This window comes from Quercus lobata, chromosome 9, assembly GCF_001633185.2.
Source record: "Quercus lobata isolate SW786 chromosome 9, ValleyOak3.0 Primary Assembly, whole genome shotgun sequence".
Lineage (NCBI taxonomy): Eukaryota > Viridiplantae > Streptophyta > Magnoliopsida > Fagales > Fagaceae > Quercus > Quercus lobata.
In genome coordinates, this window is record NC_044912.1 from 27393987 (window position 1) to 27421725 (window position 27739).

The following is a 27739-nucleotide window of genomic DNA, read 5'->3' on the forward strand; positions in this document are numbered from 1 at the left end:
AATTCTAGGTTGACTACTTGGCTCTAAGCAAGGAAATTCAAGATTTTTATAATTTATTTGGAAAGATCATTTGGAAGAAATCTGGAATTGTTATTTTAGCCCAAACGTCCCGTATTTTTTCCAAATAATCTTTGAAGAGACTTTAGAAGTTAAAGCCACCACTAAACCTTACAGGTTTATAGGCTCCTGGTCTTCTCTAGTAATAAAGTGCGTTACTTAGGCCCTTGTGTTTTGTGTTGTACGTTCAATATGTTTTATTTATTACATTTTATCTTATGATTTAGATTGGCATAAGATTTTATTTACAATAATGAATGGGTAATTAATCAAAGTGCAACAATTTTTTAGAAGATTAGAGTCATTAATTAAACTGGTGAAAATCATTATACACAACCTCACTGTAGAAAAATTTACAGATATGATGACCTTTAAAAAAGTAGAAATAAGAATAAAATCAATAATCACAATGATTTGTACTGCTCAATCAAACGGGAAGCTTGGAGACGAGATGTAGGGGTGACAGTGCATCCCAAACTTTGCAAATAAGAGATCTGCCATTGAACAGTTTAACAAATGAAACAGTGAGATTCCCAGCCATGGAATATTACAGTGGACAGTAAGAGATAAAGCATCAAACATTAAAAAACAGAGTTGAGTCTCCAGTATGCTCTAGTACAAACTAATTGGATTTATTCAAGTGACTACCAGGAAAAAAAAACATATAAAACTAAAATCCCTTATCCAACCTACATGTGCTTTTAATTGCAAATCCATATGTGGGTGTGATTTACCAACTTTCTGATGCATACATAAGTAATGTTGCATGTACATGTATGTCTTTCTATTGTATGGTATCGCCCAAGTGGAAGACACCAATTCAAGTCGCCCCCTCCACCCTCTTTTTTTCCAGCAAAAAAAATATATGTATACCAGTCCATGGGAGCGCAGGTGGAACAAGCCCATAACAATGGAATGGGAAGCAAAACTTGATAACATGATATAAAGTGAGCAGCTAAACAAATTAAAAATTGAAGAGGAAACTTAAAAGATAAACCCAATGAAAAGCTCAAAACAAAATGGAAAATGTATTTTACATGAAAAATGGAAGCAACATAAAACCCACCATAGGCCTTGTTCATGTATCCTCATTGAAGGCAAACACAAAATTGCTCAATTGTGAAAAGAAAAAAAGATGTAAAATTGGTTCATCTTTCAATTAAAAAAAAATGGCCATTACCTAATATTGGTTCATAACAACAGCCAATGACTTCTAACATTGCACCAGAAAATGGCCCATTTCTCAAAATTCATTTTTTTCTTTTTCTTTTTTGACTCAATGGGAAAAGTTTGTGTCCACAAGGAAAAAAAAAATGAATTTTTTTTTTCGAGAATTGAATATTGGACGATGCCACATTGTATAAAAAATTAAACGCAAACAATTCAAGTGTGTAAGTGTATATTGGATCTGCTTGATCAATTTACATATCCAACCTTCAGAAAATGTGATACCCAAATCATAATATGATCACTCTTTTGTTCATAAATTCAATGAAAACACAAATGGAAAATAAAAATAATATATAAACCTGACTCATTTAATTAATGCTCATGAGGTACCTGTTTAGATGTTGCCGCTGATGAACCCATTGAATTTTCAATCCTTAACTTTTGGAAATGCTCCTGAAAGAAAAGAACATGTTCCATTTAGTTTCAATCATGACAAATAAACATTAAATTTTAAACATACTTTCTGAAACCAAACTTCTTTTAGTACAAGATGTACAAGATCAAGCTTGCACTCCCCTCATTTTAAACTAAGAAATAATTGTTCACTATTTTAACAAAGAATGCACATACGGAGAGGAAAAAAATACAAAGTAGGCCCTCTAATTACTCAAAATCATAGTGCAAACAAGCTCATCAAATGGGTATTTGGTTTTGTTCTCTTTGGGAGCTCATTTAGCTTATTTGCTTATGTGCAAGTTTTTTAAACCTCTATGCAACTATTTTTTGGACAAAGTTCAACTACAAACTTGGTTGTCACTCAATATCTTTTTATGGGATGTGAATTTTGAGAAATTCACTATTAGATTACATTTTCTTCTTAAGGCTATAATTTCACTCAATATTTTTTTATTGGATGTAAATTTTGACAAATTCACCATTGGATTACATTTTCTCCATGCTTGCAAAATTTCTAGAAGATCAAAGATCATTAGCTATGTCAATGATCAATTGTTAAAATTACAAGTTTTTGTAGTCTAAAATTATGCATGTTTATAGATCATATAGTAAATAACATCCAATTGACACAAAATTTGACATGTGTTAAAAGTGTAAAGAACATACAATCTAACGGATAGATTTTCAAAATATGTAGCAATGTTAATTTTTTTAAAAGAAATTGTAGCCAAACTTTGTCCCTATTTTTGTGCTTCAAGATATCTTTTTGATAAGCAAACCACATTTCTAATTATTTGTTAATTTCCTTATAATTATCATTTGTAAAGTGCTATATATGTTAAAATCCCTATATTGGAGCCTAACAAAATTTCTTCCTATCCCCACCCCCTAAGATCTTAAAAGAAAAAGGTAAGGGTACCTGTAACAACTCTACATGTGTGTGACCATAGTAGTCCCCACAGTCACTGAGTAACCAATGCTTGAAGGGCCTAGATGGTCCCATAAGTAGGGGTCTCACGTTGTGGATCCACACCCCATGGTAGTTCGAACCTAGAACCTATACCACACCAAGACTCTAATCACTGAACCACAACCCTCAGTGGTCATATCAAAAGAACTTAAAGAAAAAGGAAATGGACTCAGTCCTCACTCAGATGTACATAGAAAGATTATACGGTACCTCCTCCCCTTAAAAGTTCTAGGTGGCAATGTTCAAGAGCCATCAAATACGTGTGTAACTTACAAACAAAAAAGAAAAAGCATACATACATTTTAAATTCATAGATGGATGGATAGGTAGATAGGCAGAGAGAGAGAGAGAGAGAGGGAGAAACATTTATTTGGATACCTATTGAAATGAGAATTTTTCTACTGTCCTGACAATAAGGAAAACTCTCTTTCTTTTTTTATTTTAATCACAAGCAAAGCAGGAAGGGCACCATAGTACATAGGCTGCTATGAAGGAAAGCTTTGGAAATCAACCACAGTTTTGACAAAACAAGAAACAAGATTGCAATTTTTATTAACCAATGACTTTACATTGATCAACTTATATAAAATACTCCTTTTCTCAATCAGGTATATCATGCATAATTGACAAGGTGACCCTAAAATTAAAGGACGAAACAATGTGTAAAACAAAAAGGTTGACAAAAACAACTTTTGATTGGAAAGAAAAATAAAAACCTTATCATAAGTCACTTAGTTAAACTTACATGCTATAAACTCTATCCTTCATCGAAGTGCTATATCTCTCTTCCTCTTTCCTTTTATTTTTTTAATTATTAAGTTACACAACTTAGTATGCTCTGATTTCTCAATCATATCTTCTACCCCATTCGTATGGGACTGAGGGAGGAAATGTTGTATGAAACAAAGCTAATTGGCTATCAATTGCTTTGCTTTATAAAAAAGACACATTGATACTGGTAATAAACATAAATATAAGGTGATCATACATCTTATCAGATCAGAATAAAACATGCATCAGAAATCACAAATACGTATCCATGAACCAAACAGGAACAGCTAATCGGGAAAGGATCCCCTCCCATTTATATTTTTACTTATTTTGATAAGGGAAAGGATCCCCTCCCATCCTCCAATTTTAATCAAGATGTAAAGACACATGGCATTTAAAGAATTCAATGCTCTTTAAAAAAAATGTAACCACACAAAATCAAATAAATTCCACATGTCTCACATCAAGCTAAAAATTGGAGTAAATCGTATCCCCAGCTAATCTGCCTCAACATTAGATGGTTAATCAGCACAATAATAGGGAGCTCTAAAAAGGCAGTCTACAGTAGAGATATTTTCCAAAAGTCATAACAAGAATTTACTATCTCTGCCTGTTTATGAAAATTTTGGCAACCTGAAGAAAGTCAAAACTAAATCAAGTACTGATGCACCATTGAACAAATTCTACAGGTTCTAGAACTTCAGAACCCAGCTGAAAACAAGCAATAAACAACTTTTCATTCAGGAAATAAAACATCATTCTTAATTCACATTTTAGATTAATGGAGTAAATCAGAAACTTGTATGAGCAGATGGAAAAACAAAATCAAAAAAAGTGATACCACAATTTTCAGTCAAGGAAGTAAGTACGACAATTTATAAGCAGAAAACATCAAACCTGCTTTTCCCGCATCAAATGGGCTCGTTGATCAGCAGGAATTTGCTCCCATCTCAAAACCTAGTAAAACAAAATAATCATATCAAAGAAAATAGAGCACCCACATATAAACATTACATAAAACTTCAAATTGCAGGGCGTTTAAAATAACCATAGTTGCATACTATGACAAGGAGTTACTATGACTACTCAACCATTATATATGTTAAATTCATTTATTATTATCTTAGAAAGTAGTAGCAAACTCTCAGAAGTAGCAAACACACTTACATATTCTGCATATTGAAATGCTTCATCACAGCTCAAGCAAGACTTCAGTGCACTCAAAACATCCTGAAAAATAAAAGAGGGTGAAAAGACATTAAAATAACCTTCACTGAGTTCCACATTATTGTAAAAACAAATTCAAAAATAATCCACATAAATATTAAAACACATCCTCCCATGGAAATTGGACATGGAAAACTCTTAACATCACAGCAGAAGATGGCACTAAAGGTATGATGTAACAGATAGCACATCACCTTGGTAAAGCACATCATGGCAAACTGCTGCATGATAAAAAAATCTGCTTGTGGTAGGCATAATTTATAGAATAGTTGGGAGATCTAAAAAGACCTCAGTATGATTCTTTCCTATGAAAGATGTTCTCCAGAATTACAGCCACAACTTCAGTTGAAAAAATCTAAGACTATTAATGTAAAGAGAGATACATAATTAGCTAAAAGAAAAGAAACAGCCATCCATCTTAGTTCTTTACAATTAAGGGCTTCTCATCTCCCCCTCGTCAATTCATATATTTTTCTAATAATAAGTTACAACCGCACACAGTGGATATCAAACCCACAACACCCTTCACTCATTATAATGAGAGAGGTAAGGATCAGGGAAAAAAAAAAATTTGAATAAAAGATAGGATGGTCATGAAGATAAACAGAAACACAATTAGTGAATGGGCAAGAGTTATAATTATATTTACTTGCTATGAAGAGCTAGTTTTTTCTTCTTCCTTTTTTCATTCTTTCTTTGGCTCAAGGTCAATGAGACTCAGGACTAAGAACAACATAATCTTAACCCAACCCACAACGGTCTGCACACAGGTATACTTATAGACAACAGAAAGACTGTCAACTATAACCTTCCACATGAAAACTTCAGAGCCTTGGGTAAAGGAATTGCAACATGGGGCAGGAGTGCAGAAAGAGATAAAAGAGGATGTATAGTCGCAACAAAAGGAGGAAACTTCAGCCCCACTCATATTTTTGACCTAAAAACCTGGCTCACAAGATTAATATCCAAGATAGAACTATACAAGTTAGCATAGTCCTTCATTACTCCCATTCTCTCCTGACCAATAATCAACTTTCTCGAGTTGTCATTCAAGCAAATCAATTTCTCTGGGCAAAAAGGAAAAACTCAATTAGCATATGTCAATCTAGATTCGTGTTTTAGGTCCAGTTTGAAGAAAGATGCGTCATAAGGCTCCCACCCTTTTTGGATTCAAGGCTCATCTTTCTCTCTTTTTTAAGTGTCTTCATCATTGGCCATCCATGATCCTTAATTAGAGTGCAATCGCCAACTCTTACTCTCTCAAGAGACACACCATAAAGAGACAATGAAGGGAACCAACTCATCAATAGGCACATCTTACATCAATATGCCTCTAAAATTGGATATTGTTCTTTTAGAGGATGAACAGTTGCAATATTCCCGTGAAGGTCCAGGCCTTCTGTAATGTATAGGCTCTCTAACCATACTCTGTAATTGTTTACTAGTAAATAGCTTATAGCAAGCACTTCGTATCATTTATCACTTAACTGAATCAAAACAGCATGGGATCCATTTGACATCTCACTTAAATCCTTAAATACTGCTTTACATTAACTTTAAGAATCTATTTTTGAAAAGATTAACCTCTACCCAAACTATCTAGATATGCATCCCATCTTGTACTACAAGAAACTAAATTTCATACACATCAGCATACCTTGGGTGGAGCTGTGCAGGTAAGCAAAGAAATCATATGGCTAAATTTCTTGAGAACAGTTTATGTAAACTAAAATTACAGAACACAATTGAAGATTCTTATTGCAAGGGAGTGCAGCATATTAAAGGGTAGACAAGAAAAATAACATGTTATAAAATATAATTTACAAAAAATGTATGACCTTGTGTTTGTTTTTCTTGGCTCTAAGGCGTTCATCGATTACAAAGCCAACCTGTAAGACAATAAAGTACATCAACCAATAGTTATATTCACATTGTTTGCATTTTGAAGGTTACCAACTGAAAATAAGAATCTCAAAGTGCTAAGTAAATACTAGTTGCCTAGATAACAAGACAAACATCACAAACTACTTGTATGAAAAAGAGAACAGAAATAAGCCCAGAATTCATTCAATTATCAGTATTACATATGACACCCATATAAAAAATTTAAAAATAGAGTTTTTCCAAAAAGAGCGCATCTACATTATATAAAGGTAACATTAATATTACAAATTCCAAATAATTTATTGCAAGAACATCTCCAACTGCATCTGCAATATTGTCATCAGCTACCTTAAGCACTACTGTCTCACTAGGTTGATCTACTTGACTCAATGCATGTCCAACCTTCCTAACTACATCACTAAAAATGCAAAGTATTCTTGGTGTTGTGCACATCCTCAATATACACAGAAATTTACTTGTGTTATAAATTGAGCGGTGCCATGGCTTTACTCTTATAACAAAAAAGAAAATAACATGACAGAAAAGAATGATTGAATATCTCGTTCAACACATATTAATATCTCGTTCAACACATATTTTACCATCAGATACCATGCAAATGCAAAACTTGCTACAATATCCAGAAGATGCAAAACAAATTTTGAAATAACGAGAAATCACCTTGTCAAGCAGCCTCTTGGGATCTTGAAACGCTTTCTTCTTGGCCCATTGATGAAATATGTGGGAAACAACTGATCTATCCTCCACATTGAATCTGTGAAACAGTGAAAAAGGAATCAAGTTCAGTTCCAAAAAAATATAACCAAAATTTCATGATAATGTTAATCAAGCAATCATAAATGGTAGAACCTTCTTAAAAAGCCATTTCCATTGCTAGCCTCCAATGGGTCTTTCAGATCTTCAGAAGCCTCATGAATACAAGTTTTTAGGAAATCATTTGCAACATCTACTTCAGAAAGTTCCTTTTCTCTTGGCACATCAACAGAAAACTGAGCAGTTCTATTTGGAATGTGTTGCTGCTTTGTTTGCAAATCTTTTACACTAACTTCAGCCTACAAAAACAAGCCATCCATTAACCACTAAGGACTACTGATGTTAATTAATGTAAGATATTAAATAGCTAATGTGAACAACATTAATACCGAATTCCAAAATGTTCTAATTCATACATAAAATTCATAAACTGTGTAGGTTAAATGGTTCATTAAATTCAATAATTGTGCTTAATTTGAGTGATTAAGTGATGCAAGGACAAACATGATTAAATACAAAAAGTTTCAACAATTGTGGTCTAGTTTAAATATGGGACCCTCTTGACACCTGTCCTAGGTGACTTAGTACTGAGTCTTAGAATCTTAGTATTACGTTTCTTTAGATTAGAACATTGCCGGTTCAATTTAAATTTACTTCCAAAATTGGGTTAGTTTGGCAATTTTCATATTTTTGACGCTCCATTTGTTCTGAAGTAAAATATTTTCTGAAAAATATTTTCCCATTTTCAAGTGTTTGTTTAGATGTAAAATTTCGTCAAACTTGTAAAATATCTTCCGTTGACCATAAAATCCTTTATAAAAATTTGTAAAAAATTTTACCTTAAAATTTTGGTAAAACATTTTACAAAAACACACATGGCTTCCCCTCACCCTATCTGGTGGCTAGGTCTCTAGTCCAGTGGGCTGGGCGGCCGGTGTCAACGGTCCAATGTGGCTCCAGCAATCCAATAGTCTGAGCTGCCGTTCCGGCACCAAAGATACTACTCCGACGGAGGTCGCCAGAACCACCATTCCGACTGCTGGTTTCAGCAATCCAATCACCGAACCTTTGACACCAGTGGCTCCGGTGACTAATCCACTAGTTTTGGTGGTTTGCTTTTAAAAAAAAAAAATTACTTGTCATACCAAACACCTAAAAATATGTTACTTCAAAACAAACAAAATGACAAAATGGATTGTACTAGACTACCATAGGTCTATAAGTCATATTTTTATGTTTGAGTCCTTTTTCTATTTACTTTAAAAGTTCTACTTTTCTTTACAACAAGGAGTCTTAGTCTTTTAGGAAAGGATATTTAGTGTCTGTTTGGGAGCTGAGGAAAGTTTCAGCTTATTTTAGAATTTTAACTTCTTTTTTGTACTATTCATGGGTCTCATTGCACTTTTTGATCCTATTCATTGGTTACATTGTACTATTTAACTAGCTTTTAACTTTTTTTTTCTACACTTTCAGCAAAAAAATTTCAGTTTCAACTAAATAAGCATTCCCAAACAGACCCTTAGAAGTCCTAATCTTTCTATAAAAGGGATTGGCAATAGCCTATAAATGATTTTATGTGGCCAATATCATTCACATACAAAGAGATTGAATTTAATAAAATTCTAGTAACTTATTTTATGCGTTGAGGATGTGCTTTTTCCTTCCTAATTGTGACAGCTTAGGAAACCTAGGAGAAATTGCATTGCATAGGGTTTATCGTCCTTTTTTTCTCATTCTATTGAATCTATTCACTGTTATAACACTAAACAGCCATCAAGATCCATTCTAAATCCAATATTTATTTACCATACTTTAAACCTTAAACATCACACCCTCTTAAGATCTCATCAAGAATAAATTCCTAAAGATCTTCCATCACAATTGGAATCAAATTCCAATAAAGCCTTTTTTTCTGTGTCATTAGATCTAACAGCTAATCATCCATGTCAACTCAAACACTTGTTCCTTAATTTGTAATGTTCTTCACAGAAACGTTGAATTTTGCAATTTTATTTGGAGAAACATTGAAGACATCATAACTATATAGTTCTCTAAAAGATGATAGTATCATGAGTTGCAATGATTTTTATTGTCGCTAACAACACTACAACTTATAGAGTAGGACCATCGTGACAAACCTGAACCTCTCGAAGATGATCTGGAATTTCTTTAAGAAATCTTGATGGTTGAAGCATCTGAAGGGATACACCAAAACACTTTATTACTCAAAGAGCCACAAAATAAACATAGTATAGTCAATTCTCTAAACTAAAGTACAGTATTTATCAAGTATCAATTTTATTTTTTATATAAACCAAAATTCCTCACAACTATGAAGACTTCTAAATGGGATTTTTAAATATCCAGATTTTCTTAAATGTTACTAACATTCTAATTTACAACAAAGCCTCTAACATTCTGCAAAGCTAGAGAACATTTATACACAAGATGTATAGAAGAGACACCAAAAAGTAAAGCATGTAAAATTATCACTGAGAGCCGTTAGTGGCATTTATGAACTTAAATAGTATAAGAAGTATATGTATGATTGGGTACAGAATCTTTTTTTAATGACATGTTACACAGCTATCTAAATTATGAACAATACTAATATTTTCTTTTTCTTTTTTATGAATAAGTAAAATTTATTAGCTAAAAAGAGAAAAACCACCATACAATGCACTGTACATGAATCAAAATCAATTAGAAGTACAGCAATCAAGGAATCCAGCAGACTAGAGAAAGAATGACCACTTCAAGTAGCCATCCAAGCATATACAAAGTATGTAAAAAACTCAGCTTCACATCTGCCAGCGATTGTTCCAAGCCTTCGAATTACCCATGTGGTGCAAAGAAGGATAGCATTACAAATATCTCCGATAAGGTGCCTAGCATACCACTCCTTCCAACTCACCAATAGATCCACCACCCTTATAGGCAAAACCCACTGCACCCCAAACAAACAACCATATCTTTCTAGCAACAAGACAATGTCACAATAGATGATCAACAGACTCCCCGTCTTGCTTACACATACAGCACCAATCAACAATTGGAATCCTCCGTCTTCTCAAGTTAACAACAGTAAGAATCTTCCCTAAGAGAGCAATCCAAGTGAAGAAAGCCACTTTTGTAGGAACTTTAACCTTCCAAATACTTTTCTAAGGCTCCCTATATGTAGCGCTTTATAATAAGAGTCTACCTCAAATAACTTACTTTCGGTAGGCACCCAGCAAATAGCATCCTCAACATCCCTTCTCAGTTTTGTAGAGCTCCGAGGAAGGTAATATCCCACTGAATCTGACTCCCCCCCCCCCCCCCCCCCTCTCCAGCTCAACAAATCTGCTACCGAAACTCCCATCTTTTGGACCAGCATATATAAGCCAGGGAATTTCTTTAAGAGCTCTCTCCCCACACCACAATCCTCCCAAAATTGAAAATTTGTGCCAAAACCACCCTCAAATCTATGAAACCAGAAAAGTTATCCCAGCCCTTCCTAAATATGATGTATAAATACAAGTTTAATATTTGAAATAGTAATTAGTAGCATCAAAGGATTGCTTAAATTTTTTATTAATTATTAACTAACAAAAAAATTCTTTGTCTGAAGTGGAATGAAGTCAGTTTCTTGAAAAATTATTAAGCGTAAGAGAGTAGCAGCTTATAGAAATATTATGAAGTCAGTTTCTGGAACGTATAGATGTTTCATGCCAAACACCTGCCAATTAGAGTCCATCATGACATATAGAATGAAAAGCTTCTTCCGAGCACGAGTCATTGCAACATATAACAAGCGCCTTTCCTCCTACAAAATAAAAGAAAAGAATCAGTGCCACACTAAAACAGTTTTCATGAAAGAAAGAAACAGAAAGACAATGTTCCAAGAAAGAACACAAATAACCTCAATTGAGTTCCCGTTTTCCTTTGCAACACCATTAAATTCATGCAACAGAGGAATTTCAGATTCATTTGCCTGTGTCATGAATAGAGCATTAATGCAAAAATGCCTTCAAACAGAATTGTGTAAGGAAAGAAGTTCATAATCACACAAAACCACTTTCAAAGGATAATTGTGGTGTAATATAAGTGCAGCCACTTGAGCAATGCAAGCAAAGCTAGTTGATGTGCATTGATAATAGCTTAATTTTGCATATTCGTATCATTATTAGAAAGCATTATCATATTTATTTTGAGTTAATTCATGCATTTTATATTTGGTTTTGGAATAATGCTTAATATTCAATTTATTTTGTGCTTAATTGAGTTTTATTGCATGAATTCGTCTTTTGTAGGAAAATGGAATTAAATAAGTAGATTTGTACAAAGAAGAAAGCTAATGGACTTTACTTTTACAAGGGCCATGATGAAGTTAAAGAAGGCCAACCCAATTAAATTTAAGTCCAATTAGAGTAAGGAATCAAAGGAAATTTGCACCAAATCCAAGTCCAATTCGGATTAGGATTCCAGCCTGCGCATCTGTTAGTATTTTTGGCATAACTTTCGACTCAAACGTCCAATCGAGATGATTCAAGTTGGGCTAAAAAGTTAACTTAAAGGGCTACAACTTTGTAGTTTATCAAAAGTCCGAATTCTGATGTTAAAGGGGCCAAAATAGTCGGTTAAGTGAAGCATAAAAAACTAGGATTTTCTTCAAAAGGGAATTCAACTTGTAATAGGATTCCTTGACCTATTTAAAGGCTCTTTAGGGCAAAATTCAGAAAGGCTAGTGCTAGGACTGGGATGCAAAACAGAAAATTGGAGCAAGAGGCAGTGCCGCATGTGGCTTCTCTATAGCTTTTCTCCATGATAGCATTGTGACTATTTCTTTCTCTATTTTATTTGTCTAGTTTAATGTTTAGTATTTTATATTTGTGTTTTATTTCAATTAGCATAAGTAGCTAAATTTATAATTAGAGTTGAGGATGAAACCTTGTTAAGGATTATCAGTAATATTTATGTGATTTGATTTTCCTCACAATAGTTATTTTTTAATGATTTAAGTTGTTCTTACTTCATATCAATTGACTAAGATGGGATTCTAGATATGAATTCAATCATGTTTTTCTCATGATTTAGGATTTGTCTTAATTAATTGAATGCTTGGTTTTTTATTTCTTGATTTTAAAATTGGATATCTCTTGTGATTTTTTTGGCTATGGATACAATTAATGATTTGATTTTATACCTAGGAAGCGAAGAAGAGCATGCTTTAGATATTTAAATAGAAGTTTTAATGATAATATTTTCTATGGTAGCAAGATTGATTTCTAGATTACCATGTAGTGGTTGGGAAAAATTAATGATCATAAATATATGCTGATATGAATTAACAAGGCAGACTCCAAAACCTTAATTCCTTTCTCTAGATTGTTTACATCTCTTTACTGTTTTATATTATATTTTTGCTTAGTATATTTAATTGCAAACAACCAATTTTTATTAAAATAGATTAGGATTAATTTGATTAAGATTTGATTAATTTTTTATGTGCGTTCAAATCCTTGTGGATTCAACCTCGTTCATGTCAAATTATACTTCAGTACGATTTGTACACTTGCAAATACTTTAAAATTTCACAACACTAGTAAACCAATGTAATCAAGTACCTTAACTATGAAAACAACATCCCATTCTAAGCCTTTCGACTGCAAAAGGAAGAAGAGAGGCATTAAAACAAAGTTGAGCATAGGAATATTGCCAAAAAAACCACCAGAACAGCAACAAAACAGTCCTAGCAAATTTAATTGTATGTCAGAGAAAAATACCTGATGAATGGTAGTCAAGGTGATGGATTTTTCATTATCATGTCTCCGGGAACGAAAATTTTCTCTCTCACGCTCAGATATAAATTCAATAAAAGCTTTGAGCGCATTAAGACAACCTTTCCCTTCTGCTGCAACTTTAGCATCCCCTTCTACAGCAACAAATTTAGTTGACAAAAATTCAGAGACGTCATCCAGTAAGTACTGAAGAACCTGCATGGAGAAGAGATCAAATTCAACCATGGGAATGCACCAAGATTTAGGTGAGGACAAAGTAATTCGAAACTTCAGGATGAACACTCTATACTTACAGATCTGATGTCATTGTCTTCATTCAGCAATTTTCCTCCATCAACATCAATAACTGCCCGTTGCTCAAGAAGGTATTTCTAAAAAATTAAGACAAGAATGATGAATAAAAGTTTAAGTATACTGAATTAGAACGATGTTAATAGAACATTTGAACAGAAAATCATCCTCATATCATTGTATTTTAAAAGGTTTATTAGTAAAGTTGTATTTCACAAAAGAGAAAGAGAATTGTAGAAAGTAATTCAATGAAATCTACTGGAAGATTAATCAGCAAACAGCAGGTAAACACATCTATGTCAAAATAGCAAAATTTAGTGTAAGATAAAAATGGAAGATGGTAAATCTTAGTAATGGAACCTCTCAGAATACAAACATGATGCAGGAAGCGCGAAGACAGTTTTGTTGTAATTTTGTTTTGTTTGATTTTAGAAGTCTCTTTTTTTCTTTTTTTGCTGAATGTTTGATTTTAGAAGTCAATTGTATTTTTTATTGATCCGTTGGATTTTATTTGTCTTATTAGTTAATTAGCTTAAGAGTATTTTATTTAATTCCCTAGAATCAAGGGTATTTTTGTAATTCAATAATTGGGCTTTCATAAGCCAATTTGAATTAGGGTTTAGTCCTAGTAGTCTATATGAGCATACTATTGTACTCCAATGGAAACAGTTTTGCTTGATTAATAAAATTTTCATTGAAATTTTCTGAATGGTCTGGTGTTCATTCCGGCCAACCCTAGTTGTTGATTCCTAGGTTTTGCTGGCTTGCTTGGTGCCAATTCCAAGCAAGTTTAGGTGTTGATTGATTCCTAGAAGCCTTTTTTTCTTCTTTCTGTTTTTCAAATTTGGTATTCATCAGTTTTGGTTGTCCAGCATCAGAACATGGAAGTATGCATGAGAACAGAATAAGAAATGCTAAAGCAAACTACCAACAAAACTTGACCAGCACATGCTGTAGTCAAATCAGCTCATATAACCAATATGAGGGAAGACCAGTACAAAGAGCAAGCCAGAGTAGCATAAAAAATGATTTTGTACATTGCTTATTAACCTAATTTGCATGTCATTTTTGGGAATCGATTCTTGAAAAATGGCATCTTAATTATAATCCATTGTCCATAATCCACTAAACACAACCTGTGTGAGAGAACAGGGAGCTAACTCATTGAATTAAGGTTTCATTAAGAACTAGAGAACTAAAAAGGAAATTTAAGCAGATTTGGTCATAAGAGAGTTACTTTTTGCATCAATTGGAAGCTTAAATAAGTGATATTTACCTTTTTGTTTGTGATATCCTCTCTATTGTTATAATTTCTATTTTGGCTAGTTAACTTATAATGTCCACTCAATGAGTAATAAACCAGGATTATAATTAAATCTATACTGCCCTTCTACATAATTAACTCCAATCCATTTATTTAGATTTTTTTTTTTTGATAAGTAATCCATTTATTTAGAAATTACTACCAGATCCCAATAAACTGGTGACAAGAAACACCAAGAACACAAGCTATGACTGTAGTAATGGACAAAATTTTGGCCATAAATAAATATATATTTTACTTCCTCCCTCCCAATTGGTTTGTCACATTTTCCATTTTTGGCTATCCCAAAATGCTAGCATAGTTTTAACAGTCAATGGTCATTAATTTACTAACTCTCCAATATACACTTGCCCTTTATTTTATTCAGGTTTAAACTCTTTATATATACATATATATAAGAAACTGCCTAGGACTCATATAGTATAGAAAATCCAATAAGCGAGGCAAAGTAAATGGTGTAGTGATCAAAATCCATTCAAATAAGGTGTTCAAAACTTCAATTGTGTCATTAATCACTCTTTTCCTTCATAAGTGTTCGAATTATGAGGTTAAATGATTATATTTACCATCTCCTAATAGCTCAAGCTTTTGGGAGAATCGGTAACTTAACACGGTATCAGAGCAAGAGGTCCTAAGTTTGATTCTTGTCTCCTCCACACTCCCTCCCAAGTTTGATCCTAGTCTCCTCCACACTACCTCCCATTTAAAATCCTATGTGTTGGACCTCACCTATTAATAGGAAGTTTGAGCCTACAAGTGAGGGGTAGTGTTAGAATTGTATGGATAAATGATTAAATCTACCATATCCTAATAGTTTAAACTTTTGGGAGAATCGGTAATTTAACAAAAAGTATAGGAATTCTTGTCTCCAAAGGCACCACATTAGACACAGTAAAACTACCTTCCAAATATCCCCACTAATAGTATTGCCAAAGTTCCTTTTCCATGAAGCCAAAAGATTGATCATGGGATTTGGATTGCCCAATTAGCCCTAAATAAGCAAAGGACTAATCACCACAAGTCCCAAGCAACTGTGCAATTTACCATGAGGTGATCCACAGAGAGATGCTAAGTCAGGCTGAAGTCATCACATCCAAAATCACAAACCCTGATTAGGAGCTTCAGGAAATTTATAAAATATCCAACGGATGTCCAGGCATCTTGTAGTCCTCTTTGTCCATGGCCTCATCTCTATACCAATTTACATGAATCCATGCTAATTATAGAAGTATGCTATAGAAAATAAATATAAGACTTATATATTCATCATTACAGTTATGTAGTTAATTATCCAACACTAACAAAACTATTTAAATGCAAGCAAATTCAAAGTAGTAAATAAATAATTAAGACATTAGCATAAACAAAACAGCATCATACACAAGAAAACTAACTTCAATCAATTTTACCAACAAAGCTTTTATATCTTATAGACAATTTCTATTAAAAAAAAAAAAAAAAACAGGGCGAAAGGGAAGCCAAACCTGAGGCACCATGTTTGCCACTGAGGTTATGATAGCTGAAATTGATTGTTCCTGTAAGCATTGATAAGTAAGGTCAATTTCTTTACAATCAGGTAGAACACAACCTTCAAATTTATCTCTAAAGCAATGCATGGGTTCATGCAGACAACAAAATGCTGATTGATGTTGACTAACACTAATTGATGCTATTAAAGACATTTGATTACTATTTGGATTTTGTTTCCATTTATGATGAAATCTCATTAAGAGTTTATTTTATTTTCATGTGTAAATTTGGGGACTCTACTTAAAGTGTCCAAAGTTCACTATTGTAAGCAGTTGATCACTAATGAAAAAGGGCTGTAAGTTTTCTTCCAACATTTGGTGCTTTTTTCAAGCAACCGAGGTGCTAATTCGTAGATTCTATTTTTCTATTTCACCACTTTCTGGATGCAAATTCCTAGGTCCTATCGCTTTGTTTTATTCTTATTTTGTTTCCCACACAAGTCCCCCTCTTAGAGTTTCTTTTCTTGCAACATGGGTCTAGCATAGACTAGCAACAAACCTCTTTAAAATACTTTAGAAAGCAGGGAAAAGAAGGAAAAGAAAATAAAAAAGCTTGGGAAGATGAAGAACATCTTTCCAATGGCCAAAGTTCTATGAAACCACACAAGGTTCCAATAATTGGATAGTAATCCCAGATCAAATAACAAATAACCACAAGAATCAGTTTATCTAATCTATTCTCACCATATAAAACACACTTTTTTAATCAATAAAGATCTAAAACAATTACTAATTGTTTCTAATAAGAAATGACAAGTCAACAATTCTGCAGTGAGGCCAAATATATTTACCCTGTTTACAAGTTTTGATATCATCTCTAGTGTCGACAATACTTTGCGTCCTTGGGTAAGCTGACTCCTGTTATCAATTGCAGGGGTCATATTTCAGTAAATACTAGGACGTCTTACATAATGTACAGGCATACAACCATAATACAAGAAGCTGATAAAAAAAATACAAATGTGTGTGTGTGTAGAGAGAGAGAGAGATCTTTCAGATTAAAAGAATTGTAAAACATCCAGACCAACTTTCATACTTCTCAAAAGAAGAGCTATGTTATAGTAGCAATACCAGGCATGCAAAAAGTGACAGTAATTTTATTAGCATCACAATCAAGGAAAATGCGCTTATACATCTAACTACGCTAGCAAAGGGTCAGGATTACATAGGTTTGGATCAGGTCATTCATCTGCCACTGTACACTAGCTATTAATTCAATATAGTTGTCTAAGTATTTTCCATAAAAGTTAAGTTCTCATTGTTCACCATGTGTTTCTCACAAAAATTTCAGAATTTTATTGCCAATTGCTCGGAATGAGAAGAAAAAATATTCTGATAAAGAGGTAATAGGTCCTCAGGGATTAAATATCCCCAAAGTAGTTATGCTTATCAATTTCTGCAATTTATTTGAGGCTGCATTGCCACTTTATTTTCAACGCAAAATTACATAAATGTCAAATATGCACATGCCAGATATTTGAAATAAACCAGGAGCTGATTATTTCATTATTATAAGCCACATTATATACCATTCTTAATGTTAAAAAAGAAACTACTACAAATATAAGATAACTGAATACTATGAGCTACCCATCCCATCTAAGAACATTAAGAATAATTTGCTTAACAGAACCTCTTGAAGGTACCAGAAAGCTTGGCACTAAAGATGTCCGAGGCAGCTAATATAAAGCTGCATTTTCTAATAGTTGAAATTTTGTCGATATAGTCGATTACCTGCAAGAAAGAGAGACAGAGACTCAGATATGTGAGCCTCACACAGAATGAAATATCCTAGATTAAAAGAAAGATAACTGGCAGCATAGTGCACACACAAGCACAATAGCTAAAATATATATATATATATATATAGATAGATAGATAGATAGATAGATAGATAAATAAAGCAATACACGTACCCTCTTCTTTTCCTCCTTCTCAAAAGGAAGTAAAGCCTTGAAGACCCGATGGTATGGGCCATCATCACAAGCAGGCAATGTTGTTTGAAGCATGGCAATAATGGCTTTGACTACCTATTTTAAGACGAGCTAAATCATAACCAAATAACAACAGTAACTCTGTTGGCATGCATGTCAGAACAAGTATGAGAAAATAGCTTCGATTTCTAATACTTGGACAAATCTAAGAGCACAACCATATGAAAGTTTTAAACAGCTTAGAAATTGTGTACAATAGATTATAATAACTATCAGCATCTAAAAGGGGTAAATCAGTAACAGCGTAGCTAAAATTAAAAGATTGTATATATGCAGGCAAAGAATTTGTTCCTTCTATGCACTCAAACACATTGGGATCAAAATTATGAAGTAAGCAAACTTGATGATGACAAATCCAAAGGCTTGTTTCTTAGGAGGAAAAAAAAAATCAACCAATCTAAATTGTGTTAGAGTTCCACTAAAACACAAGTGAATATTTTCAGTTCACAATTATGTATGCATATATTCATTCTTATATATATGTACATGTGTGTAAATATTAATTCGACTTTCATCTACCTGCTCTGGAAAATGATTTTGCATTCAGGTGAGTGAATAAGAAGCTTTCTGACACAGAACAATAACCCCATCATGTTGGACTGAACCTTGACCTAAATATGTACATATGTATACACATGTATGCAGATATATGTTTATATTTCTTTCCAACCAATCAGTTCAACATGTTCATAATGAGAGGTGAACATAAATGGATAGTCTCAAATATCAAAAAAATAATAATAATAAGTCAAAGGGCAGGAAAAGTGTATTTTCCCTAATTCAAGTGAACTACAATGAGTACAGGGTATAAAGTGTAATTTCCCCTCCTAACATCTTTTTTTTGATAAGTAAATGAAAGGATAAAATTTCAACCTAACATCTTGAAACTAATTACACCCTAGTAATCAAAAGAAAGTTGAAAGAAAATCAAAATTGTATGATTACAAACTACAAAACATCAAACTAAAATACCCCCTAAGTAAGAAAATCATTAAATCCTGCTTATTCAATATCCTAAGCAAGCTAAGAAACACGTTAATTTGCATTAACTTAAAGGAGCATCCTGAGAAAATATCATTATTAAATATTGTGCCTTTAAATAGTTATGAAAGTTTCAAGTGCCCATAAAAATTCAAAGCTTTAAGTAAAATACATTTTATTTAATTAGGAAATCACTTTCCTTCACATGTTCCAAACCTAAAAGGCTATTCCTTAGATTCCACAGGGTGACGGACACAACCTAAATTCAGATTAAAATCAGGTCAAGAAAATATGTTTAACAGTAATGTCTATTACATGTATCACACCTGTATAGTTCAGGAAGGTACCCACAGGATGGAAATTATAAATTTAAAATCTTTAGTTTCCAAAAAAATCCTTCATTATGGAAGTATATTACAATACCTAGTCATGATAGGCAGCCAAAAAAAAATTCAAGAAAGAATGCCTCCTAATAAACATCTCTAGTAATGTCAAGAATCACACAAAACAGTAAAGATTTTATTTCCGTAAAATGAACATACTGCATAGTAAAAATCATATGCATTAAATTATTAACATAATCAAGTAGAATGATGGTAGAGAACATCTTTGTAAACTAGCAAAATGTTAACTACCTTTTTCCTATAGAATGCTACACCGTGCACATTGAAAGGTATTTTCCTTTCACGGAAGGCCATTTGGAAGACTTTTCCCGATACCTGTAGTATAAAACATAAGAACATAATTAGTCAGCAGAAATTTAATGTTTGTACTTTTTATCATGCAAATTAATATAATGGCAAGTAAGCTAGACCTGCCTCCTGTAAAGAATTGCAATGTTTCCATATGAGCAGTTAGCAGCAGAACCATTAGAAGCAGTTTCCAAGATCTTGTCAACAACAAATGCACACTGCGCACTCTCATTGTGACATTCTTTTATGATTATCTGCATATTATAGGCAACATTATCTGGAAATTAAGTAACAAACCACAGATAGAAAATCACATTTAAATTATTATTTTTCTAATCTGAAGAATAAGGCAGAAGTAAATTACCTTAGATCCAGAAGAATTATCAGTAAGAACATCTTTTAACTGGCATCGCTTTTTATTATTTTGTATAAGAGAAGATGCAGCCTCAACAATACAGCGTGTGGATCGATAGTTTTTATTTAGTCTGATCTGAAGCATAAAGATATTTCAAAGAAAGAATCAAATTCAATTCTAGTTATACAAACTTGCATACATGCTGTAAATATAATCAAGGAACATGTATGAGTCAAAGGCAGGGCAAACCTCTTTGTAGTTTGGAAAATCTTTGCGAAATGAATCAAATCCAGAAATGTCAGCTCCGTTGAAACTAAATATGGACTACAGTAGAACATGTTATATTGGACTTCAGAAAAATTAAGTAACTTGAACAGAATGGATTTACAGTGCACAAACACAAAATCACCCCCCCCCCCCCCAAAAAAAAAAAAGGACAAACAAGTTAACACAAACACAATTCTCAGGCTGTAAAAGATAGCAAGTGCACCTGATCATCATCACCAACAATAGTTATGCGGTTATGAGAAGCAAGAATCCGCAGAAAATCATATTGCATGGAACTTGTGTCTTGAAACTCATCTATTACAATGGCTTTCCATGAATCCTGAGACTCCTTGAAGACTAATAATTGAACCGAAAGAGAAAACAATGGTTAAAACATGAGTAATGTACAAATATATATATATATATATATATGCGTGATTAAGTTTATTTAAGATAATTTATACCTTCAGGAAAATCAGTAAGCAGCTTTACAGAACAGCTGATTAAGTCATGGTAATCCAGAGCATTACAAGATTTTAATATGTCATTGTAGTTCCCAAGGATTGCACCCTGATTCAAATTGAAACCTGAGAATCACATGAATGTAACGAAAGGTACCAAAAAGGTTTCTGAAACAACAAATAAACAGCTTACTCCTATTTCATCACCCATTTTACAGCATTCTTCAGGAGTCTTTCCAGAAGCTTTAGCCTGAAATTGGAGTAAAAATTAATTGCACGGTACCTCATAAGTTCATTGGTGTAACATGCTCAGATAGATATAGACAGGACACTTGAGTCTCATTCAGGAATGGAATTTATTAAGAGAAGAAATAAACGTTTTCATTCATGATTTTGGTAATTGTAAAAGGTGAGTCATCAACATAAGGTCTAGACCCACTTCTTAAACAGCTTTAATTTATTTGACTCAATCATTGTTCAATATTCTACCCATTTTGTCTTTGGCATCCCAGTCCCTCTTACCTCTTTTTATTCATATAACTAGTAAATAACTGTAAAGGATCCATTCATAGAAAGTTATTAAATTTTATACTAGCCATCAACTTACCACAACTCTCCTCTTTTCTCCAAGCTTAGGACCGCCTTTTTACAAAATGTAGGAAACAAAGAACTGACACAAGCGGGGTTTCACCTAATCTCTAGATATCATATAGAATCTTGTGGTAGAGAATTTTCCTAAATAAACTTCAGGGAAATGGGAGTATGCTTGGCGGTTTAAAATTTCTTGCAACAATGTTATATATTTGATATTAAATAGATAAGGAAAAGTAAAATGATTCAATGGGAAAAGCACAACTTTTGCAATACAATTTCACGAAAAGAAATGTCAAATAAACATGGTCAGTCATGATTGTTTTTCAATTATAAAGTAACAATTGGAATCAAGCTGTAGCAAATATAACAATTCAAATGGCTACTAGCAAGTAGTAACACCATTAAGTTGCATCAATAGCCACGAAGATGATCACTTTTTTAATAAGTTCGAAGATGATCATGACAAACTCATTCCTCATGATCATGCCATAGTTCTATTAATTGGTTGCCTTCTCAAGAAAAGTAAACTCACATCATGCAATGCTTTTTGACCATTCTCATACAGTCACTTTCTTAGCACCTATTTTAATAGTTTGTTGGCAAATTTTTTACCAGTTATACCTTTGCTCAATATTGCACATGTAGACCAAAATGCTAATACAACTCTCCAAATTTTAATGTGGTTTTGGAGGCTTTCTAATGGACATTTGTGGTTAGTTCCAAGTCACAAATGACAAGTTTTAGATGCATTAACTCTGTAGAGATCATAACCAAATGACAAGTTTTACTAGGCATTGCTCATGACTGATGTTAATTTCTGAAGATATAATAACCAAATCATAGCTGTTAGGATCAGTTGAATATGATTCAAATCGTTTGCAAAAAGTTCTGAATCATTTGGGTATATCAAAGATGCTCATGAATTGTACAATTCACTGGGGTGTTGTGTAAATCATTTTAGAGCAGTGAATCATTATCATACCATACCTGACTTTTTGTTTCACTAACATTTTAAAAAATGCCTCTTTTTTTTTTATCTATGTTTTTTTTTCCAAAAAGAATCTTTTAGAGTTTCAGATCATCTTATTTATCAATGTAAACAAAAGTTATCCAAGAGTCACTTCTCTTTCTCCTCTTCTTTTTTCCTTTTACATAGTCTGCCATATTTCTGATAAAGTGATGTGGATCAATATCATTGTATATAATATGATGTCACTTTTGAGTATAATCCATCTGAAAGTTGAGTGTGAATTATCTATTTGTTATTACTTGAAATTATATGATTATTTACTAAATTATGGATTTTGCAAATATATTTCCTTTTGAATTATTTATCTTTCTTAAACATTATTAAATAAATGATGGTAAAATAGTTCATTATTTGATTTCATTTTAAATTTGTAATAATTATGTCGGTTTTATGCCTATATTTATGAGTAGATCTGCCTACAGTTCTTGCTTTTACTGCTATATCAAGAATTACTCCAAGTATGCAGGCATTGCTTTTTATACCAGATATATAGCTTTTGAAAACTGAATAAAATACAACACATTATAAATAACAAACATAAAACAACAACCTGAGCCACAAACTTCAGCCATTTCTTTGACTTATCCTTAAAAAGTTGCAGAGACGTTATCCCATTAGAATCTTCACCAAGTATGCAGGCATTATGATTTTGTATACTCTTCTCATTTTCTAACAGCCGCACAGCCTCAATGATTGCTCTTCTCTGCTGCCCATGCCCATATATTAAGAATTCTGATGTGCGCCCTAACCTACAACATGAGCAATATCTTAGTCCTCAGATAACCTCAAAGACCATGTAGAAAAAGGGACTCTAAACAAGTTGGTGCATTGCCATTGTATAGTTCAGATAGAACCACAATAAAAATCATAACAGAAATATGAGTGGTTCTATCATAAAGTTGTTTTTCAGCTTTAGCGGAGAGAAAAACCTGTTTAACAAAATTGCCAAAGTCAAAGACAAGTAATTATCAAAAAAAAGTTGTCGAACACAAGTGGTTTATTTTGCTATCTTTTTTTCCCCTCCTAAGTCCTAATGCAATAACTGGCCCTCATAGTAAGGACAATTCCATGATAGCAACAAGATCATTGAGTTTACTAATAAGACATAGCATAGAGAACTTTGGCTTACAAAGCTGTATGTTTACTGAGCCAGCTTTTCAGCATCTTAGAAAGGTGTCTTAATCAGGAATAATATCCAAGCAATTGTCTTCAATATATTGGAAAGTCAAAAAAGGTTTACCTATGCTCAAAAAAGAAAACAGAAAAGTTAAGAAGGCAACTACATTGAGTACTACCTAAAATGAGAAATTATACACGGGATGTGGAGCTGGAAATTCTTGATACCCATCCCTCTTACAATTCATTTCTTAGCGAGGTAGTTAAAGGCAAAGGGTGACCCTAAGGCACCAAGGCCTTGTATCACCAAGGCATGAGGCAAAAAAAAGGCACTAACAGCCAACCTGATTAAAGTGAGGCTCCAAATTCTAAATATTTTTATACATATAGAACTTAAATCATATGTATCTAATGTATTGAAATGTTATAATCAAGTGTTATTGACATGTGTTGCATGAAGAAATTAGGTCTTTTACTTGCTTTCAAAATAGGCTTAATACGGTTTTGGTTCTATTAATTATTCTCACGATAAGTTGATAATAATCTATCAATAGGTTTTACTCTACAGGCAAGCACCTCAGTCAAGACTCCTCACCTTAGAGCCTTCAAGGTGCCTTAGTGGCGCCTTGTCTCGCTTGGGTGCCTAGGGGAGCGCCCTGCTCACCTTTGACTTCCGTGCTACATATATAGTACAAGGGGATTACACACATTAGGTATATGTACATTCTTGAAAGAGACAGCTGGTAGGGAAAGCTGATTGGAACACATCACTAGAAACTTCCAGACCCTTTGTAAAAAGTATCACCCATGCAAGACAAGGGTACAACCCATAATATTATCTTTCTATTTCTCAACAGAATCCATGCTGAGAAAGTGTTTTTTTCAATGAACATGTTCTGATTAGACGCAAGAACTTGATTGAGTGACTAAACAAATGGAGCAAAAAAACCTTGGTTGCTACCTCCAGAAGAATAACTTCGGCAGCCACTGTTAACATGTTATGCAAACAAAGGAATACTATGACTCTTAAAATTGCTGAGGACAAAGTGTTGAAGATTGTTGGGGACATATCAGGTAGAAGAGAATAGAGCGGTTTCCTAGTAATGAAGATAATCCCAAAAACAAAGGACCTCAAATCATTTGTGGGGAATAAGTTCTAGTGTTTTCTGGTAATAGTTTCTTCTGTTGTTTCAAGAAAGGTAGGTACATCAGGTCATCTCATGCAGAGAATTTTTCTTTTTTAATTCTATTTGTGTTGTTGCTCATTGTATCTTTGTGTTCTTTTGATAATAAATCAGTTTATCACCAAAAAATTCTCAAGCTATTTCTTTTACACAAATAATTGCAGTTCATTCTGTATTTCATTAGAATACAATATACAACAAAGATATTGGAATCAAACCACATTTGTCTGACATAAGTAAATGGATTCATTCAGTGATTATTTCAATGTTTGCAGAAGACAGAATGAAACAGAAGACAGAATTTCCTCCACAACGGACAATATAACACGGAACCGTTTTTTTTCCCCCTTCTTTTTTTATAAGTAAGAATAATTTTATCGAAAGGAGACTTTTTTTATAAGTAAGAATAATTTTATCGAAAGGAGACTACTTCATGCAAAAAAAATATATGAACAAAACATAGCTCCAGAAATAAAGCAAGGGAAACATTCTATGGAAAATTTACCATACAATAACCATTATGAGATAGCTAACACCAAAACTCTGTTAAGATCTCTGCCCTGAGTGCCCTCTAATGCCAAACAACATAAAGGCTAGGCTCTTTTCATTTAGTATGAATGCATTAGAATTTCTTCCTAACATATATAAGATAAAATTAAAGAGACACAAATTTTTTAAGTAGGAGTCCAAAAAGTGTTTCAAATTGAAGTTGGCTATTGACAATATTTGCAGAGTGTTATGAGGCTAGTGCAGCTTTCTAGTGGAAAGTATATCTATTAATGGGTCTTCTATAAATTTTCTGAGTAAAACAGAGCTCGGAAGAAAATATTTAATCATCTGTAATTTTGAATAAATCTCATACAATCTCAGAGTGTGCATACTTCTCAGCATGTAAACGACACAGTTGCAAGGAAAATGAATGGAAAGTGCTGATTGTGAGCTCCTTGGCTGTTGCCTTTCCAGCCACTGCTCCAATGCGATCTCTCATCTCAGAAGCTGCTGCTGTAGTGAAAGTCATCGCCAGGATGTTTGACGGGCTAATTCCCTAAACATGTTTTAATGGGTGGGAAATAAGGAACAATGAAGATGATTAGAATACTAAATTAGAAGAAACAGGAAGGATAGAAAAGAAAGAACAATGAACTGAGAAAACAGAAGGTACACAGAAAAAAGTAATTCAGAGTAGAAAAGATGCAATACCTCATTAAGCAGCATTAACACACGCCCAACCATTGTAGAAGTCTGACATCAAAAGCGGCAAATTGAACTCCAACCATAGGTAAATATCATAGAATATATGAATATAAAATGGGATACACCAAAATAGAAATCAAGAATATCATTTTCCTTATGTATGTGTATGAAAACAACAGAGAGAGGTAAAGAGGAACCTTTCCACTTCCCGGACCAGCAACAATCATCAAAGGGACTGAAATATCATTACAAGCTGCTTCGCGTTGCCGATCATTCAGAGACTGCAAGTATTTTGAGTACTCCTCCGGCATGTTCCCAGTCTCTATAGTCTGAGAAGTATCTGACCCTTTTGTTGTAGGGTCTAAATCACTCCCAGAGTCCAATGCCCCTTCCATTTTTACACTCTCATACCCAGTGACAGACTCCGAACTGGCACTAAGATCACCATTACTATTACCATCATGATCACTACCCGGGTCAATGTCACAACTTAGAACCTGCCTTTCTGCTTTTGCAGCAGATTTCTGCTCACACAAAGCATCGATTTCTTCCAAAATGGACTCATCAAAATCATCATCTAGAGTGCTGCTAGTCATCGAAACCGAATCAATTAAATCAAAACATTCTTGTTGTTTCATAGGAGTTGTATAAGAATCCAACACGCAGTCATTCTCTAAAGGACTATGATCAACTAATTCTTTCCGATCAAGAGTTAAGCCCACGGAACACGAACTGCTTATATTTTCACAAACTTTTGACTTCACAAAAGACGGGGATGGCGTGTTTGGCTGTAGCTCCGCAAGAGGAACTCTCTTGATGCTGGTTTGAATTCCATTTGTATCCCCAACTCTGGAACCAGAATGATCAAATATACCACATTCAATCATTTTAATTTTGTTCACAATTAACAAAATCAACCACATTTATCTGTTGTTTTGTTGAGAAACAGCAAAAATTTAACATTAAAATTTAAATGCGCATTCGATTTTTTTTTTTTTTTCGTTTTTAGTTTATTCCACTTATTTGATAATCCGTTTGGCTACAGCTTTCAACTTTTTGCTTTTTGTCTCAGCTTTATTTCAAATATCTGACTTTTAGCTTTTTGGAAGTCAATTATACCCAATCGCAAGTACAATGTAATTTTTTAAGAAAATAAAGGTAAAAGGCAAAATATGAAGGATAAAATATACGGCTTCGTTTGGTTGACACATAAATAGAGAACAGAGAAAAAGCATATTTAATTTGAATTCTTTGTAAAATTTTGAGTCACAGCAATCAAACAGGGAATTAGTAGAAGAGGGCGGTCTTACTTGTGAGGAAAACTGGGGGAGGCATGGTGATGGAGGCGAGGGCGTTTGCGAGCAAGAAGAGCCTTAGCGGCTCGGAAGTTGCGAGAAATTCGAGCTCTTTCTTCCTCTGTAACTGTGATTTTAGGGACATTTGGAATTGGATCAGCATTTTCCTTTGACATTACTACTCCGTTGTTTGTTTTAGAGGGAAAAGGTCAGGACTCAAAGAGGAAAAATGTGGCTCAAAAACTGAACCCTAGTATGGTAGGACTAGGAGAGAACTCAGGCAAGGAAGCGTATCGGAAAAGGAAAGAAAGAGTGATCTTTTGGAGGATTGTTTGGTTTCTTT

The 27739-nt window shown here is 33.5% G+C and overlaps 1 protein-coding gene across 1 annotated transcript; it reads right to left on the minus strand.

The window, feature by feature from the left end:
* Positions 1–361: 361 nt before the first annotated feature.
* LOC115962186 (ATP-dependent DNA helicase SRS2-like protein At4g25120) lies at positions 362–27739 on the minus strand. Its single transcript, XM_031081077.1, has 29 exons — positions 27412–27739; positions 26299–26950; positions 26108–26149; positions 25789–25952; positions 23158–23356; positions 21177–21233; positions 20987–21092; positions 20746–20879; positions 20505–20579; positions 20265–20390; positions 20023–20154; positions 19844–19927; positions 18150–18263; positions 17867–17967; positions 17025–17091; positions 16189–16239; positions 13383–13460; positions 13075–13284; positions 12916–12954; positions 11211–11282; positions 11028–11114; positions 9448–9504; positions 7406–7608; positions 7217–7310; positions 6490–6540; positions 4592–4654; positions 4322–4381; positions 1618–1680; positions 362–551 (listed from the first exon to the last, which is right to left on the minus strand). Exons 1-29 carry the CDS (start codon positions 27570–27572, stop codon positions 462–464), a joined length of 3432 nt encoding a protein of 1143 aa, XP_030936937.1. The 5' UTR covers positions 27573–27739; the 3' UTR covers positions 362–461.

Excerpts from the sequence above, each read along its gene's own strand:
- LOC115962186 (XM_031081077.1), bottom strand. The coding sequence starts at position 27,572 with ATGTCAAAGGAAAATGCTGATCCAATTCCAAATGTCCCTAAAATCACA. Across the intron at positions 11,115-11,210 it reads AAAACGGGAACTCAATTGAG|GAGGAAAGGCGCTTGTTATA; the intron begins GTTATTTGTGTT and ends TTTATTTTGTAG. Across the intron at positions 4,382-4,591 it reads CATTTCAATATGCAGAATAT|GTTTTGAGATGGGAGCAAAT; the intron begins GTAAGTGTGTTT and ends TTGTTTTACTAG.